The following is a 25,321-nucleotide window of genomic DNA, read 5'->3' as shown; positions in this document are numbered from 1 at the left end:
TATATATATATATATATATATATATATATATATATATATATATATATATATATATATATATATATATATATATATCTTCAATGTTGAAATAAGTTGCTCCTGCTTCGCCATCCTTCCATGCACCTTTCTTCATACCTGCTTCATTTCTGCAGGTTTTCTGGAAGTCAGTGCCTGTCTTCAGCGAATGAGGCGAGAAAGCCGAGTTAGTGATGAAATCATAAGCACATATTTTATTACATCGAACCACTTGGGTAAAGTACATCTCCTTAAAGTTGTTTTGTTTCTTTTTCACCAAGTCGATGTGGTAATGTGCCTTTAATGGAGCTTCCATATAGCAATGATTGCTTCACCAGTTCCTTTCAGCACAATTATCTAAATAGCAAAGTGAAGGCATTATGGTTAATAATGAATCAGAGCTCACTGCCTGCAGTGTGTGAAATGTACTCTGTTGGTCAAAATCAATAATTCAAATGCTCTCCAGTTTAATGCCTATGAAACGAAGGAGAAGAAAAGAACACAAACTGCCATTTCAGTTTGTGAAATGGCAGTTTCACAAACTGTCATTTTTTGATTTTTATCATTGTCCAATGGGTAGCATGAAAACTAAACATCAAGTGTGGAGACAGTAGATATTTCTACATTGCCTAAAAATAAAAAAAATAAAAAGTCAGTTTGTTTTTTAAAAATACAGAGTGGTGGAAGGTTGTATTATTTTTGACATGATTGGCTCAGGGTCCCGAAGGTGTGCTCCAAATGAACAGATCAACCACACCTGTGAAGAGGAGGAGCACAAGTGCAGATACCAAAACCACCTGCAACCCAGCGCATGAGGCCCAGAGCCGTAACATGGGGGCTCGTCCGGGAGCAAAGGGGCAGCATTCTATAAAACTGAGTCAGAAGTTTCTTCAGATTCGTTGGAAGACTGACTGCTAGTGGAGATCCTTCTTGCCCACAGCATCACCATCCATGACGAATCTTTGAAGATTATTGGTTGATATGAATTTTGACATTTATTTTCCTTTTGGGATAAAAGAAAAAAACATTTTTTTGAATTGGATTTTATTTAATGCTTTTTTTATTGTTTCTTCAGTGAAGTTTTTGATGTTAAAATAATGGTTTGAATGCATCAGTAGAAAAGCCAGGAACAACTGACAGTGTATATAAACTTCTGACTGGAACAGTGGAGAAAGTCAAATTACATAAACTTGTTCCCTGAGGTCCTCCCGCCCACTCCCCTCTATATTTTCTGGCGATACATAAATGTGTTGGCAGGAGGTAACAGCTGTCCATTCAAGATGGACAGCTGTTAAACAGCAGTTATTGTTTTATAACCAAAACCACTTTGGAGAGGAAGTTACTTTTCTGCTTTTACTGCTCTGGTTAGTGTTTACTTTTGTTTACTGGCATTCTTTCTCCAGGTTTTGGACAGACAACTTCTTATTGGCATAAACTTCTTTTAATTTGGTAAAACTGAGTCTTTCTGTCCTGAATTTGTGGATCTGTCAGAAGCTGTTTTTGCTCTTTCATATTTTTTCAGAACTTCCCCTTTTTTTACCCTTTCTCATCATATTTAGTAATAACTGTTTATTAAATATCTTCACATTTGCATAGAGCTTTTGTATGGTGTGGAATTTCCTCTTTGCAAACTCTGGACACAATAATCTGCTCTGGTCAGTCTGTTGCAGAAATATAAGAATCAACCTGAACTTCCAACATTAGCTCACAGTATGTCATAGGTGTCAAAATGATTCATTCCTCTGACACATTTCGGCTAAACATGATTCATTCAGGAAGTTTGTTTCTGATAGGAAATTAGAAGCATCTCTTTAAAGGTAATAACATAACATCAGATGATCAGCAGTTTTTTTTTTAAAAAAGTGCTTTTGTGAAAATTGTCTGACTAAGCTAGAGCTTCAGTTGCAAAGAATGGGCAAAAATTTGCAACGATGCCTTTCCTTCAGTCAGTAGTGTTGAACAAAAGAAAGGAAACATTTTCTCTCCCCTTTTACAATCATTTGTAAAAGGTATTTTACAATGTGTCAAGCGACGCCTATCAAATCCACCTCATTGATTTCCATTTGCATTGCTTCAAATATGTTGCTTCAACATAAAAACCCCATCACATAAAACCCCAAGCAAACACATTCCAGCCTGTTGTTGCACAGAACAAGAACTGCATGAGCCTGTCCTCTGACTGAACAGAAGTGAAAGACTGAAAGTGAAAATAAACCACCAGATTCCAGACCACTGAAAAACACACTGAGGAGACAGATCCTGTTTCCCTTTGTAGAGGAAGGGCCTTAATAGTCCTCTTAACATGTACTTCAATGAGTTTTGATTGAAAAAGGTCTGAAAGGGGCAATATTATGTGCTTTCCAGCCACACAGAATCACTTTATAGCACAATTAAGTAAGTTATCTTCAGTTATAAAAATGCTCAAATATAACTTAAAAGAAATTTGACTTCCTAATTTAGCTTCTTGAAATCGGGCCTCTGTCTCTTTAAGAAACTCTTTTTTCTTTTTGAAACTCCGCCTTCAGGAAGTCATCACAACATGGCTCCTCTATTTACCCTTAAGCAATGTTTTTACCAGAGTTGCACTGAGAAGTAGCTCCTTTAATGAGCTCAACAGCTCCACCAGGTGTTCACTAATTGCTGCTGGTTAGTCTGAAGGATCAGAGTGGGGGAGTCACTGGGGAGGAGGGCTCTGTTCGTCCTCAGAGGCGAAGCTGGGTCCACCCAGATGTTTTCCACAGCTGAATGGTTGCCATGGAGATTAAAGGATGCTCAAACATGCATGAAAGAATCAAAGCAACACTCCTGGTATGTTTTTGATGAGAGAATAATATAACATGATGCAAAGCTAAAACAAAAAGTTGATTTTACATCATATTGACTCCTTAAGGTCAATTATCAAAATGTGCTTTTTGATACTTTACCCCTTTAAAAATGATAGGCTCCTGCCCCTTTAAATGTCATGCATGCTGTGTTCATGCATAAAAAACTGGTCTATTTGCTGCTAGGCTATTAAGACTTTTCTCACCACATCCTGCATCTTTCTTCTTTCTAAATGGTTGCTCTCCTATGGGAAACAATGAAACACAAAAACAACATCATCAGTGGACTCATTTAGAACAGCTCAGCTGTTTGTTTACATTCTCCCTTCGTTTGGCTTTCTGAAAACAAGACTGATTGAAATACTCGGAAATTTGAGTGAAACCAACTTACTGTATAGATTAGTCACACACTGTCTTAGAAAAGGAGGGTAAGAAGCAAAAGATCATTACAAAAGCAGGATGTTTACAGAGTATTCAAGTATATCATTAGAAAGTTGGGTGGAAGAAAGATGTTTGGTAGAAAAAGGCGTGAATGCAGCAGGGATAACTGCATCACAGTTGTCAGAAATTAAGACTTAAAAATAATGAATATATAACTATCACCTTTTTAAACTGAATTATTAAAATAAATGATCAGAAACAAATTGGTCAATATAGATGGATAACAATAAGGAAATACTACCAGAGCATAATATTTAATTGTTCAAATATTTGTTCAAATGAACATTTAAAAATTCAAGGTTTTGTTCCCCCTAAAGAACTTCAAGCTTTCTACCTAACATCAGACTACAGAGGGCGCACAACGTCCAAATCGAATGCTGTTCTATAGGTGGTTAAATGGAATTGTGGGTAATGCAGTCAAGAGGTTGTAAAAGAAGAATGCTTAGTGGATTCAGCCCTTTAGTTGTGCATGGAGTCGTAACTTGTACATTATATCCAAATGAGACACCGTCTTCACTCTCCAGGAATATTTTACAGTGCATCTACTGTGTGCACCACAGGAGGGCGCCATTTCCCACTGCCTGGCCATGAAAGCAAATTTGAATCTTGTTCTCGGCCCAGATGACATTACTACTTACCAGTTTTATAATAGTTACAAAAACTAAAAATATTTAATATTATAATATGAATACTCTATAAACACAATCCAAAAGATTATCTGTTCATCTTCAAAACCACTTTTTGAAGCCTTTGACCAAATGTAGAAAATTCAGTTAACTACAGAAGTCAGGTAAAAGTAGGTAAAGTTGACTCCAAACCAAAATATTAGCATGGAAATCACAACACACTTACTGAATCATATTTACTCCCATTCATGACCGTCTAGTTTGTAGGATTTTAAATCCATGTCATATTTACCACTAAAGAATGTAAACAATTTTCTGCAAACTTATGACAAAATTAAATATAGAATATTAATGCGATTTTTAATTGGGGCCTACTTTCATAAGTTAAGCAAAGTACAGCAAAAATACCCACATTTAGATTCTACACAGTTCAGTTTTACTCCTGGTTGCCTGTAGAGGGAGCTCTACACCACACCCCCAGTCAAATTTCTAAACTAGAAAGCATTCATCTTCCAAAAACAAAACTGATCTATGACCCTCACACATTCATGATCTAGATGCCAACAACAGCACAATATATTTACTTACAGCAATTTCTGTTTATTAAGACATTCATACACTTCAGGAGAGGAGGGGAGAAAAGAAGGAGTCAGTGAGGAGTGGAAATGACAATATACTCTGTTAAGGGTAAAACCACGGCAGCAAAATATGGCCAACCTGTAAGGAACTCTGATATAGCATGTGGGATTAAAAAAAATATATATGGTACATTTAAATTAAACACATTCACAAAAGAAACACAAAAAAAAGCAAGTGAATCTACAGTATAACATGACAAGTGCCTCTATTAAGCAGGCCCACAAGACATCGCACATATGTTAGCATAACATAATTTGCAGACTTTATACAGCACTTATACCTTTTAGTCCACAAGTAGGTTACTAAACGGTGGAGAACATCGAATACACGCATCTTATTTAAACATGAAAAGAAATACCTGATAAGGACCCTAATGTTTACACGCCCCATGGCTCTGTAGCTCCAACCAGCTGGCCGACGAGGTCAGAACTTACAACTGTCCAGGAGGGACCACCATATGAGTCACCTCGCTTTTAACGCACACCAAAAATCTGATCCAAGGTTTAGCATTGAGAAGTTGTTTTTTTTTTTCCCCCTCGAATAATATAAGCACAATGCAAGTGGACGATCGCTATCACTGCGTAAAAAAAGAAAAATAAAGATAGATCTCAGGTCTCAAATCAGGTCGGCCACATTCATGGGCATCTCCTCCACGGTGGTGTTGTAAAACGTCTCGATGTCTCGAAGAATCCTCTTGTCCTCCTCTGTGACGAAGTTGATGGCAACTCCTTTTCTGCCGAAACGGCCGCCGCGACCGATTCTGTGGAATGACGAGGAGCCGTGTTAGTCCACAGCACAGCTACGCGGTTCAACACAGACCCTCCAAGATGTGGAGAGGGTATTTTGTGATTATTTCAGCCTAAAATTACTGATTTTGTGGCCCTTATTTTTCAGAAAAGTTGCATATTTTTAAGCATTATTGTTTGGAATTGCAAGAAAAGTTGAAGTTGCTGCAAAAGGAAGGTTTCAGCATATACAGATAATATTTACAGTACAAATAACATTTTCATGGACCTTGTTGAAATGGCAATCTTGACAAATAAAATCATGTTGAGGAGAACTTTAACTGCTTCAACTCACCTATGAATGTAATTCTCACGATTTGTAGGAAGGTCATAGTTGATGACCAGGGAAACCTGCTGAACGTCGATCCCACGAGCCTAGAAAGAACACACTCATCTGAAACCAGCATCAAATCCCACAGATCAACAAAGTTCACGTTTCAGAATGTCGCCCGTGTTTAAGTAGCAGGTTCCCACGTCAGCGGAACCCACTGTGGAGAACGAGCCTTAATCTCCCCAACGTTCCACCTGCTTGGCCATTTTTAGACTGCTGCAGCATTTTAAACCATTTGGGTTGCTTTCAGAATAATAGTTATATATAATAAAAAAATCAACAAAAAAAATCACAAAGTTTATTATCATTTGATACTAACCAGAAGATCAGTTGTAATCAACACTCTGCTGGACCCAGAACGAAACTCTCTCATAATTACATCCCGCTCCTTCTGGTCCATGTCTCCATGCTGTGAATTAAACAGTTGGTTAGCTGAGGAAAAACCAAGCTAACATGCTAACGGGCTAACGGGATGCCATACCAGAGCAGATACTGTGAAGTCCCTAGCGTGCATCTTCTCAGTCAGCCAGTCAACTTTTCTCCTGGTGTTGAGGAAGATGACCGCCTGAGTGATGGTCAGAGTCTCATACAGATCACACAGAGTGTCCAGCTTCCACTCCTACAGACAGACGGAATGGACCAACGTTACCCTGACGGGTCACAGCCTGACGCTGCAGCAACACTGGGTTTAAACTAGGCCTGGACCACATGGTGGTAAAGCACCAAGTGTTTCATATCAGTCGGTAGATTGATTAGTTTTTTGTTCTAAATATCTGAAATAATGCCAAACTGGTGCCGTGATCTTTCCTGTTTATATTTAAGCAGTTATGAGGCAAGGTGTGAAAAACAGGTTGTTGCTAGGTAACAAAAAAGAAAGTTAGTTGCCTCCGATTCAGAATGAGAAGTATTTTTGGAAAAAGTAGGCAGAAGAAAGGCTTTAGCCACTCAACCTCTCACAGACAGATAAGCTGGGTTGGTGGCATTAACTAACTCACTCTTTGGTTACCTAGCAACAACCTGTATGCCAACTTGTGCAGCAGCAGTTTAAGCTTTCCGCAATAAACAGCGTAGAGTGAAAACCATGGAAAATGCAGGTTACAAGTTGGGCAGCATTTCATACACTTAAAAACCAAAAACTAATCAATAATTATTGATACCGATTGAGTCTTTCAGTCCTATTGTCCAGCCAAAGTGCATCACCATATGTGTGACTGATTTACTGTCCAGTCCTAATTAAAACACACACAGGATGTGTAACACAGGATCTTGAGACTGAGGAGAGCGGACATTAAGAAAGTGGTCCCTCCCAGCCTCGTTTGCGACCCCATGAACTTTTGTCTCCTTCCCTGGTGTACCCATGCTTACACGGCCACAGGAGCCAAACCCGGCCGGGTCGGCTCACGCGGTTTGAGCAGGGTGCTTTGGAGAGAAGAGGTGGAATGGATGGAACAGAGGGCGGACGTGCAAACCAACCTCTCTCTCCACGTTAATGTAGAACTGCTTGATGCCCTCCAGGGTAAGCTCCTCCTTCTTCACCAAGATGCGGACTGGGTCACGCATGAACTTCTTGGTCACCTCCAGCACGTCAGCGGGCATGGTGGCGGAGAGCAGGACCACCTGGAGAGGGAGGAAGTGTTAAGAGTGGAGGCGACGCAGACGATTGGCTGTAGCACTTCACCTCGAGACAGCAGCCAATGAACATTAAGAAAGAGGTTCGGCTGCGTCTCGTTTGCGGTTTAGTGCACGATGATCTCCTTCTACGTGAAACTCTGCTGGCATTATTGTGTGAAACAGATCGACTGCGTCACACAATTACAGCAGAGTTCTGTAGATGCAGAAGGATGGTCAGTGCAGTCAGGAAGGTTTCCTGATTTCACTGTAAATTTACACTTTCTGGTAAAATTTTACCAAATGTAAACAGTAAAACTGAATTTATGGCAATTGCAACACAGATCATTTTAAATACAAACTCTTAAAAAAAATAATGATAATAAATTTAAAAAAAAACTGAGAAAGAAGAAAGATGAGGAGGGTTAAAGCCAGAGCTGGACGATAAACTAATTTTATCAATGCATCAAATTTTTGCTTTGTTCAAGATTTAGTTTTTGGAAAATGTGGGCATCTTCATCATCAAGTTAGCAATAGCTGACTTTGAAACAATTGTGCAAGCTGAATCTATTTTGATGGGGCAAAAAGTGCAAACTAAGCCTTTTCCCCCCTTAGTAAACACTTCTCATAAGATAAAAATTTTCCATCTTTTTACTACTGTAGCTATATTACCATAATTAAAAAAGTTTTTGAAACCAGACCCTAATACTCCATCATACAACTCAAAGGGATGTTTGAAATGAAGGCCACTTTTTGAAAATGTGGTCATTTGTAATTTATTTTTATTTATTTATTTATTTATTTATTTTTGAAAACAAAGGGCAAAAAAAAAAAAAGCCTCATCACCCAGCTCTAGTTAAACCTGGAATGAAAGGACAGGTGGATCAAGGAGAAACAAACATGGACAGGTTATGGACAAACAAAATAAAATCTGGAGTTATATACTTGAATGTTTGTGCTGAGCTTCTGGAAGATCTCATAGATCTGATCCTTAAACCCTCGACTCAACATCTCATCAGCTTCATCCAGAACAAACATCTTGATCCATTTTGGAGCTGAAAGATAAAATAGAAACAGTTCAAATGTGCTCATTAGAGATTAAAAATCAACAATGCTACAGGCTGCGTTGCTTACACAGATGCCTCCTGTTGAGCATGTCGTACACGCGGCCCGGCGTACCCACCACTATGTGAGGGGCCTCGGCCTGGAGTTTCTGAATTTCACTGCGGAGGTTGGTGCCTCCGATGCAGGCATGGCAGGTCGCCCCCATGTAGTCACCCAGAGCCAGAATGACCTTCTGGATCTGCGGAGGAGAGAGACGAGCACGGGTTCAGGACGGCTGAGTGCAAACCGGCGGTCCAGACGAGTTCAAAACATCGGCTCAGTGATCAGTAAGTCAGAAAGGAACTCTCCATCTCAAGAGTCAGTCCCGAAAGATGGTATACCATCACATCACTCAAGCTCTCCACAGACACAAAGAAACTCAGCAAAATGATCTTTCAGGCCGATGCAGCCATGGACAGAGACTACACCAAGCCACACAAAGACCTTCTTAAAAAACAAAACAAAAAAAAAAAAAGGTTCAGAAATTTGTGACAAATCCATAAAAGATGGTACCTTCGCATCTGAACAGTGTCCTCAGTATGCTGCCTAGGTCTGAGACACTGTTGAGGTCACATGACCTCAGGAACAGCATACCTGCTGAGCCAGCTCTCTGGTGGGAGCCAACACCAGAGCCTGAGTCTCCTTCTGCTCAATGTCCAGCTGCTGCAAGATAGAGATGGCAAACGTGGCTGTCTTGCCAGTTCCTGACTGGGCTTGGGCAATGACATCGTAGCCTAACGGTGAGGAAACACATTTAATATCCCTTCATAGAGCATCCTCACACAACACAGAGGCACAACTACAGAATGTCAGCATTAAATTGGATGATATTGAGTGATCAGTAAGGTAATAAAAAGTATCCCCATTTGTTGGGTAAGTCCCGAAAGATGGTTAAGCATCACTTCACTCAATCACAAGGCGCTTCCCCCGAGTTCAGCTCAATGCCTGTACCTTTGATGCACGGGATGATGGCCCTCTGCTGAATGGCAGACGGCTTTTCAAAACCATAAGCGTATATTCCCCTGAGAAGAGACTCCTTCAGGTTCATATCATCGAAATTGTCTGTAATCTCATTCCAGTTGCTCTGGATTGGCAAGAAAGAAAGAAAAAAAAACCAAACAAACAATTGAGAATGTCTGAAATCATTACGTGTCCCTATATTAGCAGTAGAGTGAAGAAATCGCTTTTTGGATTCACCTCGATGACACCATCAGGCTCCATTCCTTCTGGCCCCCCATGGTCTCTATCTCTTGAGCTGTTTGGGAAGAAAACAAATCTGATAAATGTCTTGCTTGTACGCCGCTCAGATAAGCAGCCTTATCACATTTTCAGAGTTTCCCCCTACATGCCATTGATCATGGTGCACCTTCAGGATTAAGTTTGTTTTAGAATATGCTAAAATATAAAGCAAAACCAAAACAGCCGGCTCCTGTGCGCCACGCCGCTGTCGAGAGTGAAGTAAGACTAGATGACGGTTCAAAGTAGAGGGACAGAAACATACCTAAGGAAGGTTGAGTTGAAGGCATTTTTAGTCCAAGTATGTGAAAACGATCCTAACTTTAAGATATTGTCACATTCTTAAAATAATGGCCCAAGTCATTTTTCTTTTTTTGCCAAAAGATGATTTAGGCATAATAAATAAAGATTTAGGCCATTATTTTGAACAACAGTAACATAAATGATACGTTGGCCATTATGTGTAAGGTTTCAGACTTGTTCTGAAAGCTCCCTCCCACCACCATAAAAAAAGGAAAAGAAATTCCTGCAGGAACCCCTCATTTTTATCTGTATTAACATCTCATTTCACCCTTTGGCCCTCAATTTTGGATCTTTTTGCTTATAGAGGTAGGATGTGTCAGTTTATGTAAAGTATTGAAAAAGCAGAGGGGAATTAGTAATTTTTTTTCCACAAGTACACTTTAAATTCTGACTTCCAAATATGTTTAAAGTAAAAATCTTATATTTTTTAATGGAAATTTGGGTTTTTTGCCTATAAAAATTCAAATTCCATCAACTTTGATTCAATATTTGTTCTAAAATAAAAGTGACAAAAATGTGTTGTACTTTGAATCCAACTGAAAATTAAACCCATCAATTAATGTATAAAGTATGCCTCCTAATCCTTTTATTCAATATCAAACTGAATGAGCACCAGAGTATGCCCTCTCTGTTGATGCATGTTAAAACCAAAAGTAGCATGAATATTTTCCTGTGGAAACATTTGAAATAATCAGAAAAATCCCCAGATATACCACTTTCTAGCACATGTATGCTGTAAAGTACATTTTGTGCTACTACATAGCAAAACATCTACGTACATTTAAACAGGTTGACAACTGTTATACAAGTTTATGTTTAAGAAACCTGCAAGTTTATACTTTTGGAACCAGTGTCCAATTTTTCAGTGGAACAATTTAGCCACTAGCTGAATTGTAAACTATAAGGCATTGAGGGGAAGGGGGTAGCAGCCCTGGGAAATGGGGCTCTGCCACATTAAGTGAAAAAGCCATATTAACACGTGTAGTGAGTGTGCCCGGAGCGGTCCGGGTCACGCCCAGAGTATCTCATTACCATAGCTCTGAGCCTCAGTGGGCGCACGTGTCAAATTCCACGAGCTGGCCGTCTACTACCTGCCCGAAAAGTTTTTGGTTATATAACCTCAGAAGGGTTCGTTTAACCCCGGGAGAATAAGAGCCACAAGCCCCAATTCGGGTGTGTTCCGCGTATTTCAACATGGAGTTCCGTGTGTGCGCCTGTATCAGATAGCCAATATGTCGGATAATTGGGCCTGCACGGGCAATGGTGACTTCTACCTAGAACTAGGCCGAAAAGCACCCTGGGCCAGCGGTTCCCCTGGCAAGCACCAGCCACTTTAATAAAGAAATAAATAAAAACTTCTATGCAAGGAAAGACGAGTGTTAACAGAAGCTAACGTTAATTGAAAACCTTAACGACTAATAAATAATGCACCATAACGTTAATTTATATCAGAGGTGTTTCACTGCGGCTAACTGCTACGCTAGCAACCAAATCACTCCGAAAGCAGTTAGGCCTAACTGACTCGATATAAACTAATACGTTGTCATGCAACTTACTGAACACTTCCGGCCGTTCGGGTACAGTTAAATATTAGTCTGTGTCTCAGAAAAATCTCCAAATGTAGCTCTTTACCTGTTGTAATCAGCAGAATCGCTAGACATGATCCGTTCACCACTTCAGCATGCGACTGAAAAGATCGCTGATGGCGACGCCAACTGCCTTTAATGCGGCTGGACTATTTTCGCTGACATTTCTTATGCCCAGTTTTATTGGAAAAATAGTGGCAGTTAACTGAATTATTGGATTTACCACCATTAACTTTGTATGATAGCATAATATCAAAATGAATATTTTATTAAGTGATAATATATTTTAAAATGTACAGACTACATTTCTCAGCGGAAGGATAATGCAGTAATAGGTAGTGCATCGACTGCTACAGCGTCTCTAACAGGTCAAAACTCGGCGTGACAAGGTTGTGCAATAATTTTAGAGCTAGTTCTCTGTTAGGGATGAAGAGTTGGAGAAATGAAATACTTTCAGAACAAAATAGACACTTTGTCATTACATATTTTATAGATATTTAAATAGACACAATCAACGTGCGGAAATAACGTAACTTTGTGATACCTAAATTATCCAACGGTTTTTGTTCTGATAGTAGTTTAAATCACATTTTTAAAACCAGACATTGTCAAAAAACAAAAACAAAAACTGTTTGTACAGAGAAACATGTATTGCCAATCTCTGCTCCTTTATTCAGGAAGAGTTACACACGTTTAAATATCATGTAACCGCAATCACAGTATCCTATCTTGCACTTAGACTTTCTAATATTTTTGGTTTCTTGCTCCGTCGGAACGCATCCAGCATCATCATACAATGATGTCTGTGCACAACTTAAATTATAATTTCAGTATTCTGATGCAGTAGAATGAAGAAAGTCTTAACAAAGGCACTTCTAGTTAGAAGTCACTCGTTAGTGATTAAGTGATTAATCTTAAATGTTGGAACGCAAACAGAACATACAAAACAAGAATGTGGTGATTACCATTTTGACCTTTTAGATTTTCTGTCATCAAAGCATGGTACAAACTTTACACACAGACTTAAATACACACCTCTCCACTATTCCCAGATAGCACAGAATGATTGAAACAACATTGAATCAATGTCAGCCAGAAACATTGAATCGACGTTGAACGCTGACATTGAAACATTGAAAGTGGTCAGTCACTTGTATGTTGAATCAACGTTAGGGTTTCAACCATAACTGACATTATATCAATGTTGATTCAACAATCATCTGTATGTCAACTTACATGCATATTTGTGTTATTACATTGAATCAGTTAGGAATCAACGTTGATTCAACCATCATCTGAATGTGAATCTACATGCAGATTTGGGTTGATTTTATATTGAATGAAAGGTAAGGATTTATGTACATTTTTAGGTCTGATAGATCTACATCATAACATGCCACTAAAAGTTTCTTCACTGGTGTTAAACACACTATATTATTGGCAGATCATGGGTAAACTGTGTACAAAAGGTTAAAAATGACAACATGGTTGTCATTTATTTAAGAAAAGAGGGACAGATCTTTAAACATATTTGACTCCTTTTTGACTGTCAAAACAACAGTCTGCTGTCCACAGAAGAACAGAGTCCATGAGGTTAAGCTTTGTACTGTTGTGGTAACCCCAGTTTGACTCTGGTTGGCATCACTTTGATTCCTTGCGATGTCTTCCTCTTGTTCTGGCGTGTAATGAAGCCACTTCATTATACAGAATAAACTTCCATCAAATAGCTGGTTCAATCTTCCATCAACTACAAATAGTTCCAAATAAGTTGATTAAATTCCTTAAAAAGTGTCTATATGCTAATAAAGATCCCACACAAATAACAATAGTCCAGTTCAATTTAACCAGTAACCAATCCAAGGATCAACAGACTGAATCAGTCATTAGCAGGTTTAGTTCAGTGTTTCACCTGCCTTACATGTTTTAAGTGTTTCCCTTCTGCCTCACCTGGATTTAACAACCTTCTGCACTTCTTGATGGCTGCAGACGATCAGGCAATCATCTAACTCAGCTGTTCTGGAACAGAGGCTCATTTAAGCACGTCCCTAAGCGCAATTAAAAGTTAAAAACAAGTGATTACTAACTTTGCTAAACCAGTTTCTGGTGTGTGTTCGGGATCGTTGTCTTGTTGGCACTCACTTTTGAAGATGTGACATTTTAAAACAGGTGTATCTTTCTTGGACAGCACCTGTCAGTGTAAATCTTATTTTAGACTAGAGTCACTCTGGTGATTCCTGGATTGTTTCCAAACATCATGACTGACGTTGTTTCATATGAGGTTGTCAGAATGGCCCCTATTCTAGACGAGGTTTGATCTACCGAGCCACAACGACAATAAATTGTGTTTAATGGAGTCAATGTGAGGCTTTTAGATCAGCATTGTAAAACCTAACTAGTTCTCTTTTCATAAAAAAATGTATGTACATTTTTTAGTTTTCATTAACATAAGTGATTGAGTAAGTTAACTTGTGCCATTTCAGTGAGCGTAACTTAAATTAGTAAATCTGAGCATGTAGTAATGATTTAAACAACACCCAAAGCTAATTATTTTAGCTTTGGGGCTTATTTTAGCTTACTGAAACAGCTCTTCCCTCCTGCTTTTTATTTGTTCTATCTACTCAAATTTTGACAGAAATCAGTGATATTTTTGCCCACCATTTTTCAGAAAAACAAACACAAGCATACGCAAGAATTCACACTCAGCTAGAATGAGATGGTCGTGAAAATGGATGCATAGCTCACTCCTGGTACAGTTTCACAAATATACTGTACATCCCAAAAAATAGCTAACAAGTGCTTTGACGGGGTGACTGGCTGTGTGGGTAGTCTTGCGATCAGAAGGTTGTAGGTTCATTTCTTCTCTCCTCCTGCCATGTTTCAATGTGCCCTTGGGCAAGGCATATAACCCCAAATTGCCTACCGGTCTACGTATCGGTGTATAAATGACTGCATAGCTAATTTCTGTTGCTGTGGGTTACCTGTCTGACCAGTCTCAGTCAAATTACTTCAATTTGACTGAGCTAATTTTTGAAAATGTTTTTACCTCAAAAAGCCCTCAACTTATTTACTTCAAGTGTTTAGTTTAACTACATAAAAAACCTAAGTTAAATCCACTTGATTTAATTAAAGTCAACATTGTAATTAACTCTACACCTTGTTTGGACTTTGTGTAATTGGGTGTTAGCAAAACCTTGATCATGCATCTTTTTCAATGAAATGCGGTGCTATAGCTTATAGTGTAATAAATCTTTGCTATCTGTCAAGTATGGTGTACGTAGAGTTAAGCTGTTGGGGTGTTTCACTGCTTTTGATACTACTGGTGCACCACACGAGTTGGGTGGAACAAATGATAACGTAAGGACTACCCCCAACTTCTACAAGTTCATCCAAAATAAGCAATAACCATATAGACTGTGAAAATGTGGAAAAAGTGTGTTCCATTAGGGAAATCATCCCAAACAGGTCCAAATTTGTTTTGGAATAGATAAAGCGGGTTGACAGTACATTTCTGTAATGATCAAAACTCAAACTCATGTAACTTTTATGAAAAACATTTGTTGAAACTGTCACGACATGGTGACATGGGATGGGACAGATAATCTGTGAGAAACTGATCTCCTCAGTTTCTCAGTCCATCAGAAGGGGTTTCTGATGGACTGAAGGAGGATGGGCTCGTAGGGCTGATAAATTGTACCAGGATACATGGCAACTGTTGCTCTTTTGGGTACGAATCCTCTGGTGACAAACACCCCGGTTCCTGCAAAGGCTAAAGAGCTGGGCCTCCTCTCGATGCAGAATCCCAGAGTTTGAAACAGAACGTCTCCTTCGTTCTGCTCCTGGTGAAGTGGAAACCGGAGCGTGAAGTTCGCGTGGGCTCCCAGGAGCAGCCCCTGATCTCCTCAATTTCTCACAGAGGAGATCAACGACAAACAAAATCTTACCAAGTAATTTCGGTCTAGTTTCTAGTGCAAATATATTAATGCACTTGAAATAATGCATTAACGATCTATTATTTAACTTATAACAAGACATTTTTCCCCATGCCATCAGTGAAATCATTTTCCAACAAGCACATTTATATCAATATTAATGAATTATTGACTCTAAGCAATCATCTGATGCTTAAACGTTACTTATATGTTAGTTTTGTCTCATTTCAAGTGTACTATATTTGCACAAAAAACTAAACCAAAATTACTTCTTTTTTTTTTGCAGTGTACCACAATACAAGTGAGTATTAGGTCAAATAAAAATCGCAGTGGATTAATAAAATGTCGGGAAGCCTGCTTATTGTGTTAATTTTTTTGTTCTTTATTTATTTACTTTTGGTAAGAAAATTTGGAATATTTTCAGCGCACAATGGTGTAATAGTTGGAGAAAAGTTCCTCTCCTGCTCTTATGTCTCTGAGCGACACCAGGACCACGCAGCGCAGAGGTCTCTGGGTACAGTGCTGGCTGTAGTTGACGTTTGGCAGATACTGGCGGAGCTCCAGGGGAAAGCTGTCCGGGACGTCGTACTCCTGGTAGCAGACATTGGCGGGCCTTTCGTTGGAGCAGTTGTTGATGTACTGACCCACGGCCAGTGGGTTGAGCGGACTGTCCGTCAGCCAGCTGGCGTCACTTGTCAGGTACGGACCCAATCTGTCCCTGCCACTGCACGACCTGAACACCATCCTGGAGATGCCTCTGTCATTCCCATCCACCAGGACCCCGTCAATACAGCGGAACACGAAGGGGTTTCTGATGGACTGAAGGAGGATGGGCTCGTAGGGCTGATAAATTGTACCAGGATACATGGCAACTGTTGCTCCTTTGGGTACGAATCCTCTGGTGACAAACACCCCGGTTCCTGCAAAGGCTAAAGAGCTGGGCCTCCTCTCGATGCAGAATCCCAGAGTTTGAAACAGAACGTCTCCTTCGTTCTGCTCCTGGTGAAGTGGAAACCGGGGCGTGAAGTTCGCGTGGGCTCCCAGGAGCAGCCCGCCGCTGTTCCTGAGGAGGGCTCTGAAGAGCCCCAGTAGGCTCTGTGAGACCTGCTCATCTGGGATCACTTTGTCTTCTGAGGGCTCCGTCACCCGCCGCAGGGTCTTCTCATTCTTGGACAGGTTAAACACAACCCAGGGCACGAAGCGGTGTCTGTAAGATCTCCATTTCTCCCGAAACCGCCGGAGAGCCGCTGTAAACATCCAGGAACAAAACGGGACAAGGAAGCAATTTGCGTGCTGTGTTCACGTTGCCTCAAAAGGGAACGGAGAAGTACGTCACACCCGGTACGGCGCATTCGAGCTACAGGTGGGAAAATTAAAATTAATAACATTAAAAGCAGGTCGGAAACCATAGTTTGCGACGTAGGTGGTAATTTGTAATGCTAACTACTGGCAGAAATAAAAGTGAATTGTTAGAAGGGCAGCTACATTTTATATACGCTACATTGTATATAAACATTGTGCCTTGCGTTCAGCCATGTTGAACACAAGGCTGCTTGAACGCATTCCATTTTGCAAGAATTTTGGAAAAACATTTCTATCTTTCGTTTTCTCTCTCTACACCTCTCTTCCCTTACTAGAAACTCGGCACTAAGTATTCCGAGCACAACTTGAACGCACTCGTGCTCTTACGTCACTTCCGAAAAGTTTTGTATCAGTTTAGCTTTTTTTAAAAAAATCAAAAACTAACATAAGATGTTTAATTGTCTGTTTTGAACAGGTATATCCAACTGTTTAATACAACTTATAAATATAGTTTCACATTTGACACGACTGGCCCTTCGTGTGTGTTTTACTTTTATTTTGAAGCGTAACTTTGCAACCGGAAAAAGGCTTGTAGTTCAATTTGTAAAAACTCAGTTGCTAGCTGGATGGGAGAGAAGAAAGTCTGCTCGAGACAAACATGGTAAGAAAGTTCTGTCTTTTTTGGTTTCTAATTTGAATAGTAGTTTGAGTGGGTTCAATAAGGCACCTCTCTTTACAATAGCGAAAACAAATGTAGCTCGTCTTGTTAGCGTAAGTATCTAACCCCCCTATATGTTTAGTTAGCTTGCTCTAGGGCAGGAGTGTCAAACTCCAGTCCTCAAGGGTCGCTGTCCTGCAGTTTTTAGATGTGCCACAGGTACAAAACACTGGAATTAAATAGCTTAATTACCTCCTTCTTGTGTAGATAAGTTCTCCAGCGCCTTGCTAATGACCTAATTATTCTATTCTGGAGTAGGTACAGCAGAGGCACATCTAAAAGTTGCAGTGCAGTGGCCCTCCAGGACTGGAGTTTGACACCTGTGCTCTAGAAACTCCTCATTCTACCAGTCATGAATTCTCGTGTCCTGACTGTTGTTCACTAACAGTAATGATAAGTTGACTGGCATAATATAGTACATTATAAGTAGTTTAGTGTAGCGTTTTCTTAGTGGTTCTCCTTCCAGTTAGCTCGCTGTTTGTGTAGTTATTGTTGTTGATGTAGCTAACTGCTAGAAGTACCACAGTAGATTTTTATAGACTATATTGCACCTATGAGATGAATAAGATTACAGACTACAAGCCAAGCCATAGTGTTAAATTTCAATACCTAATCCTACACATGATCTCATTAAAGAACTGTCAGATATTTCTATAAACAAACTCCTAATTCTTATTGAAGGTGCTGTAGTAATTAATCATTAGAATCAGGAATAGAACAATCTTAAAGTTAATATATGTGTGAAGGCAAGTAACCTGGTACTTTTAGAATTATAGTGTGTGTTTTAATTAAGATTGGAAGTAAGTACACTTAATAAACATGTGTATGTCTCAATCATTTGAATGTGTCAAAAGTCAAATGTATTTTTAGTTATTTAAAGGTAATATTCATTTGTTAAAAATGCAAACTTATGTTAAAATTCTAGGTAATTGTTTTTCTTTTTCTTTGTCGTGTTTAAGTGCGGTCATAAGATATAAAAAGTAGTAATTTCATGTTGTACTATATGGAGACCTTGGATTAAAAGAAAACATTTTTACATAATTAATAATTACAGTATTTTATTGTGTGTGTTGTGTTTTTCTTCAATCCAGAACAAGCTGAAGTCCTTCCAGAAGGACAAAGTTCGTCAGTTTATCGTTTTTACACAATCCAACGAGAAGACTGCGGTGGCCTGCTTGTCTCAGAATGACTGGAAGCTAGATGTTGCCACGGACAAGTTTTTCCAGAACCCAGAGCTCTATGTTTCAAATACTAAGGGGGGCTTAGACAAGAAGAGGCTGGAGCAGCTGTTCAACAGATACAGAGGTAAACAAGATGCAGGTTTTCCCCCAGTGTATTATAAGTCTGGCGGGCCACCAGGCTTTACTTGTGCCCTCACCAGGCTAAGCATTGTTTATTTATTTAAGACTTGTTAAAATGTTTGCAGTTTTTAAGGTATTAATATTCCCATCTTTCAATAATGGATAATTATCAAGTGATATTTTAAAATTTTCTGTCAACTTTAAACATTTTTTTTAACTCAAAAAAACAGAACGGTCTGCTGGATGAATGACTGCCCGAGCGCCCAACCACCGGGCTTAGCAAGTTTTCTGGGAGCAATCTTGGAGATGGACAACTCATGGTCACAACCCGCCCCCCCTCCAAAGAAAAAAAAATGTTGGTTTAGTTTAGTTCAGTCAACATATCTCACAGATGATTGGGCGAAAGTGGTGTTCATTATCCTGTGTTGGTGTTTGGTGCCACCTGAAGATGACCCATTTTCACAGTCACTGATAAAAGAGAACAAGAGCATCAATCTTCTTTTAAAGTTTAGCATTTCCAGACATGAAATGGTTTGTGATTAAAGAAAAATCTTCTGGCGACCTTGTTCTGTTAGTTGACATTGATATCTCCGAAGTTTTAACAATAACGACAGGACCTCATCTGTGTTTTGGTTATTTTTTTTATCGCTTTACCCTCCGAGTCTTGAACCAATCAAAGTGTCTTTCAGACCCCATCCCAACCAGGTTTGGTTTCTCCAACTCAACTTTGTTGTCATTGAGTTCAGTAGATGTCTGGTAACAAGACATTCATTTGATTCAGGTGGGAAAATAGTTCAAAATGGATGAGAAAAGAATTTTGCTGGCTTTATGTTGAAAAATATCCAAACAGAAATGACTCTGTGTTTAGGTTGAAGAAGAGTTTCAAATAAATTAAATATTTTATTTGACGATGGCAAATAAAATATTACCTGGTGATTGAAATTGGTTCAGTGTTCAAAACATTTTTCAGTGTAATAAGTTCATTTTAGGTGCAACAATGTACTAACTAGTCATTTTTGCAATTCAACTCAATGGAATTTATTAAAAACTAGTTGACCAATTCTTAGTCTTTTTTTGCAGTGACAGAAAGCATTGAGCATTCCTTTCAGATACTGTATTATAATAACTGTGAACACTGATGTTGATCAAGTTTTTTTTCTTAAACTCTGCTGTATCCCTTTAGCATAACAATTGTCAAATTAAGAACCAAGTACTTCTACTCATCTATGAAGTAATTCCTCATTTTTCCACTCCTGTTTTTAGATCCTCACGATCACAACAAAATAGGCGTCGACGGGATCCAGCTGTTCTGCGATGACCTGGGTCTGAATCCGGCCAGTATCAGTGTCCTCCTCATAGCGTGGAAGTTCAGAGCAGCAACACAGTGCGAATTTTCCAGACAGGAGTTCATGGATGGCATGACCGAACTGGGGTGAGAACATTTTATTATTTAATTGGGGGGGGGAAGATCCTTTTGTGAAGCGTTTGTCCATCAAACAACAGCATGAGTTTCCATTTATCTTAAATTTATGCAAATTGGAATTATGAAAATACATTTGCATGCCAATTAAAAAAAAAAAAGAAAAAAATCAGGGTTTCACCAGAAAACCTTGTGGTATGGGCCCCAATGGTCCTCCAGGTTTTTGAGTAAAAATGTTTAAAGTTCAGAGGAAATTTGGAAATCCGACTAGATAATTACGTGTTGCAGGAAAACAAGTGTCCAAAAAATGTTTCATCTAGCCTATTGGGAGCGCATGTAAAGCCTGGTGGCCCGCCAGGCTTATAATACACTGACATTTTTGTGTTGGAATGAGTTTTTTGGCTTAAGTTAAAAGTAGTGTATTTCAACAGAAACATTTTTTTGCATCATGTTTATCACATGACATGTGTTGTGATACACAATTGGATGTTGCCACTGGCGAAGAAGACGAAGAAGACGACAAGAAGAGACAGGAGGATGACAGGGAGGCATGATTTTTAATAATGTATCGGTTGATAATGTATTTCTTATTTAATCTAAATACCGCAATTGCAAAATTGTATATTTCCCCCCCCCCGACATTAGTGGAATATTGACAAACTTTTGCGCACATTTGTAATGAAAATGCTGTTAGTGAAACAAATCCTTTCTGTTCTTTCACAGGTGTGACAGCACAGAGAAGCTGAAATCTCAGCTGCCAAAGATGGAGCAGGAGTTAAAGGACCAGGGCAAATTTAAAGGCTTTTACCAGTTTACATTTGATTTTGCCAAGAATCCTGGTCAGAAGGGATTGGGTAAGAATCACCTGCGTTCCAGCATGTTTGTTTTCTCTGCCGCGGTTCTACTGACCTCCTGCTGGTTTTCATCACAGATCTTGATATGGCGATTGCATACTGGAATTTAGTCCTGGCTGGGAGATTCAAGTTCTTGGCTTTGTGGAACCAGTTCTTACTTGTAAGTTGAAATTCTGATATTCATCTAGCTGGAAATTTTCTCTAAAAGTTAAAAATGCACGCACGCACACACAAGAATAATTATATAAAAAAAAGTAAGCTAAAGGAGTGCAGAGCTGAAGAGCTTAATATAATGTTTCAGGTTTAAAGTGCTTTGATAGAATGTATTAAGATTTTATTAGGGGTGCAAAGATAAATTGACTGGCCTGTAAATAGACCCTGATTTATTTTTTTCTTCCTCTTTTTAGAATAGATATATTCTTAAACATTTCCAATACTCACACCAGTGTTGCCAACTTAGACTATTGTTATATTTATTGACTTTTCCTCCCCCCAAAAAATCGGCAGGTCAGGCTTTTTAATAATTGATCCCAACCAGAGAAGTGTAATCGGTGCACCCCGAAATTTTATGCAGTAGATCACCTCAAGTTGGTCCTGAATGCACCCTGCCAGTGCTGAACCACAGTGGTGGCAGCATCATGCTGTAGGTGTGTTTGTCTACAGCAGGGATTTGCTATTTTATAAGGAAATGAACAGCCACTTTAGTCTCCTGATGAACAAAGCTGATAGAGATATAACCCAAACAATCTGGACTTATAATTATGTGCCACTCTTTCTGGATTAATACATATATAAAACTACTTTTTACACACTTTTATTTGCTACTTTGTGTTGGTCTGTTGTTTAAAACACTGAAGTTTGTGAAAAGGTGAAACATTTCATCAGGTATGAATAATTTGCAAAGTTGATGGATTTCAAGTTGGGTTTTTTTAATTGTTTCTTTTTGACATTTGAAAATGAGGGATTTTATCCCCCCATAGAAGCTCCAGTTTTGTTCACCCAGATAACAGAACTCCCAGTCCCAGTACACACAGCCCCGCTAGACACTCAGCTCCTCAGTCTCATAGCTGTTATATATTCCTGCCAGTTGCGAAAGGAACGTACCTTTATGTTTTTTGAAAGCTTATCACGCAATCTGGCAAAATGAATCATCAGAAGCTGCCTGTTCTGTCCAGACAGGAGTGGACTCGCCAAAACAGAAAGAGTCTTGTCTCTAAACGAGGTCAGCTGGAAAGAGTTGTTTATCAGGACATTTCTGATGTCAATTGTTCATGCCTGGCTATACATTAGGAACAAAGGTTTAATAATCATATCTACCTAGCTTGTTCATAATTTATGCTAATTTGACTCTGTTGAGCTCTTTATCATGTTATAATTTTATTCCCTCATTGAAAACATACTGGAGTGTTGCCTTAATTCTTTTCATGCATGTTTGAGAAATCCTTTAATCTCCCATGACAACCACTCAGCTGTGAAAAATGTCTGGATGGACATGGCCCCACTCTCAAGACAAAGCTCCTTCTCTGAGCTGCAGTTTCCAGGTTTACAGCTTCTGCCTCACAGCTCCTTCAGACTAGCCAGCAGCAATTAGCAAACACCTGGTGGAACTGCAGAGCTAAGTATAGGAGCTGCTTTTCAGTTAAATGTTTTAAAAAACATTAACAGAGGAGCCATGTTCCTGAAGGCAGAGTTTCAGCAAGAGCAGGAGTTTTTAAAGGGACATATGCCCAATATCAAGGTGTTAAATATCAAAGTCAAAGTTCTTTTAAATTATATTTTATATATATTTTAAAAACAACTGAAGACAACTTAGTTGTCTTTTGTGAACACTGGCTTTGCAAGCCTGTGAACACTGTGTCAAACTGAAACATGGATGTAGCAGCATCACATTGTAGGGATGTTTTGCTTTATCAGGGGCTGATCTAGAACATAATGCCAATATTTTTGGGGTGTCCATCAAAGCGTAATCTTAATCTAGTAGAAAATTAGTGGACAGAGCTGAAAATTCATGAGTGAGCGACGCAACATATATGTAGTATTTTTATTTTTAATAGTGCAAATACTGAGGGCATATTTAGAAACTTCTGAATTTGAGGAAAATTTTAATACATATTCAAGTAGTTTAGCAAATAGGAAGTAAATGTCTTAGTTCTTGCTCATCTTAAACAGAAAGTTTAGTCTGATTTAATGTCGATCAAAAATATAAATATCAACTGTATTTGTATAAACATTAATTAGCTTGAAGTTATCTTTCACAAAGTGGGGAGAAAAATCATATTTTGTAATTTGCTGTCTACTTCTTGTTACTTCCATCACAATAACAAATTTTACTCGACGATAAATTGTCCCAGAGGTTATTGTGATAAACATTTATACTGCTGTTTTGAGAAGAATTTCAATGATGATGCCATAAAAATGTAGAAACACATTCTCATAGATCAATACGATTTAAATTTAACAGTAGAACTGCATGACAGTTTAAATATCCTAAATAAATAAAACAGCATAAATGACAAATAAAATGGATGATGAAGTCTCTATAAACACAACTCTTTCAAAAAAATGGAAGTTGAGACCAAAACACCAGACTGAAGACTTTTGTCATCCAGCTTTTGGTAGAGAGACGGAGAGAGAAAAAAAAAATAGCTTGTGGAAATAGAAATGATTGAGTTGGTTTTAATTCATCATGCAATTAATTGACTTACTTATTGTGACGGGCCTGTTTCTGGTTTCTCAGTAGTATATGCATACATGCAACTACCTGTGAAGTTTCTCTAAAGCAATGGGTTAAAATGAAAAGTCAAATGGGGGAAAAAAATGTGCTTAGACTAGCTTTCTCTGTAATTGCTAATATCATGCATTTGATTACAGGAGCACCACAAGAAATCTATTCCTAAGGACACCTGGAATCTCTTATTAGACTTCAGCACAATGATCACAGATGACATGTCGAATTATGACGAAGAAGGTCAGGGAAACTGCTCACCCAATGATCCGGATAGAAAATCCTTCAACGTTTTTTTTTTTTTTTTTTTTGGCACACCCTCATGTTCTGCCTTGTTCTTCCCCAACAGGAGCCTGGCCTGTTCTCATAGATGACTTTGTAGAATTTGCACGGTCGCACATCGGGACCAAAAGCTCCGCAGTTTGAGGTTCATCTGATGGAAGAGTTCACAGCTGGATGGCTTGTTGAGCACGCCACGCAGGGATTATGACGCCTTTCAAACACTCAGGACTAAAATGTTTTTTCACATCAGAGACTTTATACAAGTGTGTTTGTAACCTGCAGAGGAAACAAATAAAGGCCCATCTTTATTGTTTGTGGTTGATGAGTTTAAAGACTTCAGGATGTTTTATGTGCGCTCAAGCCAGCCGGAGAACCATCACCACCCGTTACGGTCGTCTTTAAAGAACACGTGGATTTACTTTGAAATTCTATTGTAAATTCTTGGCTTCTTAAAGGGATATTGTATTTTAATACTGATATACATTTATTGTCTTGTTTTTTTGTGTTATGATGCATTTGTATGTCAAGCCAGTTTAAAGCACTGGAATTTTTAAACATGGTACTGTTTAAAAATAATTAAGGGATAAATAAGTGACCATCTGCTCTCATTATTTTTTTTAGCCTCATTTTAAGAAGTCAACTTAGTGGAAGCAGCATGAATTTAAATCATGTATATTCCAGTTTTAAATACAAAATTTTAAAACATTTTTGAATCTCACATTTGTGACATACCTATGGACAGACATTACCTTCGATTCTTCTTTAATAAAAAATAGTCCCTTGTGAACACTGAGTGCCCAACATGATACATTGTTGAACTTTTGCTTTTTTTTTTTTTAAAATGGCTCAAATGAATTTGAAACGATCATGTTGCATGTATTTCATAATTTTTCATTTGCTAGTATTTAAAGGCTTATTCAAAAAAATAATTTAAGAACACAAGGTTATTATGTGAAAATCATATAAAATTAAAGCCAGATTTAGTTTATTTATATCTGTGCTGCAGTGCATCATGTGCTGCTGCACACAGTAATAAAACTACAGTAATAATAATGCAATTTTATATGTACCTATTTGTTAGATTATGTTTCCTATTTACAAACAGTGTAATACTTATGTTTTCATTTTTAATTATGGAACACATGGACATTCTTTGATCATTGTTGCAAATTTTGGAACATACTTAATAATTTAAGTTTCCAGTTTCATTTTTAACTGAGGGGTAGTGCCACTTAAAAAAAATCTGTTTAATCTATGCATTTACCAAAAAGGTGTATTTTTATTGTTAACTTGT

The 25,321-nt window shown here is 38.5% G+C and overlaps 3 protein-coding genes across 3 annotated transcripts; 1 reads left to right on the top strand and 2 right to left on the bottom strand.

The window, feature by feature from the left end:
* Nucleotides 1-5,074: 5,074 nt before the first annotated feature.
* eif4a2 (eukaryotic translation initiation factor 4A2) lies at nt 5,075-11,645 on the bottom strand. Its single transcript, XM_015055991.1, has 11 exons — nt 11,543-11,645; nt 9,569-9,626; nt 9,323-9,455; nt 8,966-9,105; nt 8,402-8,570; nt 8,213-8,322; nt 7,133-7,276; nt 6,141-6,278; nt 5,979-6,068; nt 5,624-5,703; nt 5,075-5,303 (listed from the first exon to the last, which is right to left on the bottom strand). Exons 1-11 carry the CDS (start codon nt 11,569-11,571, stop codon nt 5,159-5,161), a joined length of 1,236 nt encoding a protein of 411 aa, XP_014911477.1. The 5' UTR covers nt 11,572-11,645; the 3' UTR covers nt 5,075-5,158.
* A 4,140-nt stretch (nt 11,646-15,785) lies between these two features.
* setd9 (SET domain containing 9) lies at nt 15,786-16,768 on the bottom strand. Its single transcript, XM_015055993.1, has one exon. It carries the CDS (start codon nt 16,680-16,682, stop codon nt 15,846-15,848), a length of 837 nt encoding a protein of 278 aa, XP_014911479.1. The 5' UTR covers nt 16,683-16,768; the 3' UTR covers nt 15,786-15,845.
* Nucleotides 16,769-17,144: 376 nt separating this feature from the next.
* Nucleotides 17,145-24,814, top strand: dcun1d1 (DCN1, defective in cullin neddylation 1, domain containing 1 (S. cerevisiae)). The gene is made up of 7 exons (XM_015055994.1): nt 17,145-17,388; nt 18,537-18,750; nt 20,010-20,178; nt 20,890-21,020; nt 21,098-21,180; nt 23,892-23,988; nt 24,095-24,814. Exons 1-7 carry the CDS (start codon nt 17,386-17,388, stop codon nt 24,169-24,171), a joined length of 774 nt encoding a protein of 257 aa, XP_014911480.1. The 5' UTR covers nt 17,145-17,385; the 3' UTR covers nt 24,172-24,814.
* The last annotated feature ends 507 nt before the right edge of the window (nt 24,815-25,321 follow it).

Source organism: Poecilia latipinna, unplaced genomic scaffold (assembly GCF_001443285.1).
Source record: "Poecilia latipinna isolate Pla-1442-1.1 unplaced genomic scaffold, P_latipinna-1.0 Scaffold1347, whole genome shotgun sequence".
NCBI classification, from domain to species: Eukaryota; Metazoa; Chordata; class Actinopteri; order Cyprinodontiformes; family Poeciliidae; genus Poecilia; species Poecilia latipinna.
Note: the sequence above shows the minus strand (reverse complement) of the source record. Positions and strands in the feature narration are given on the sequence as shown.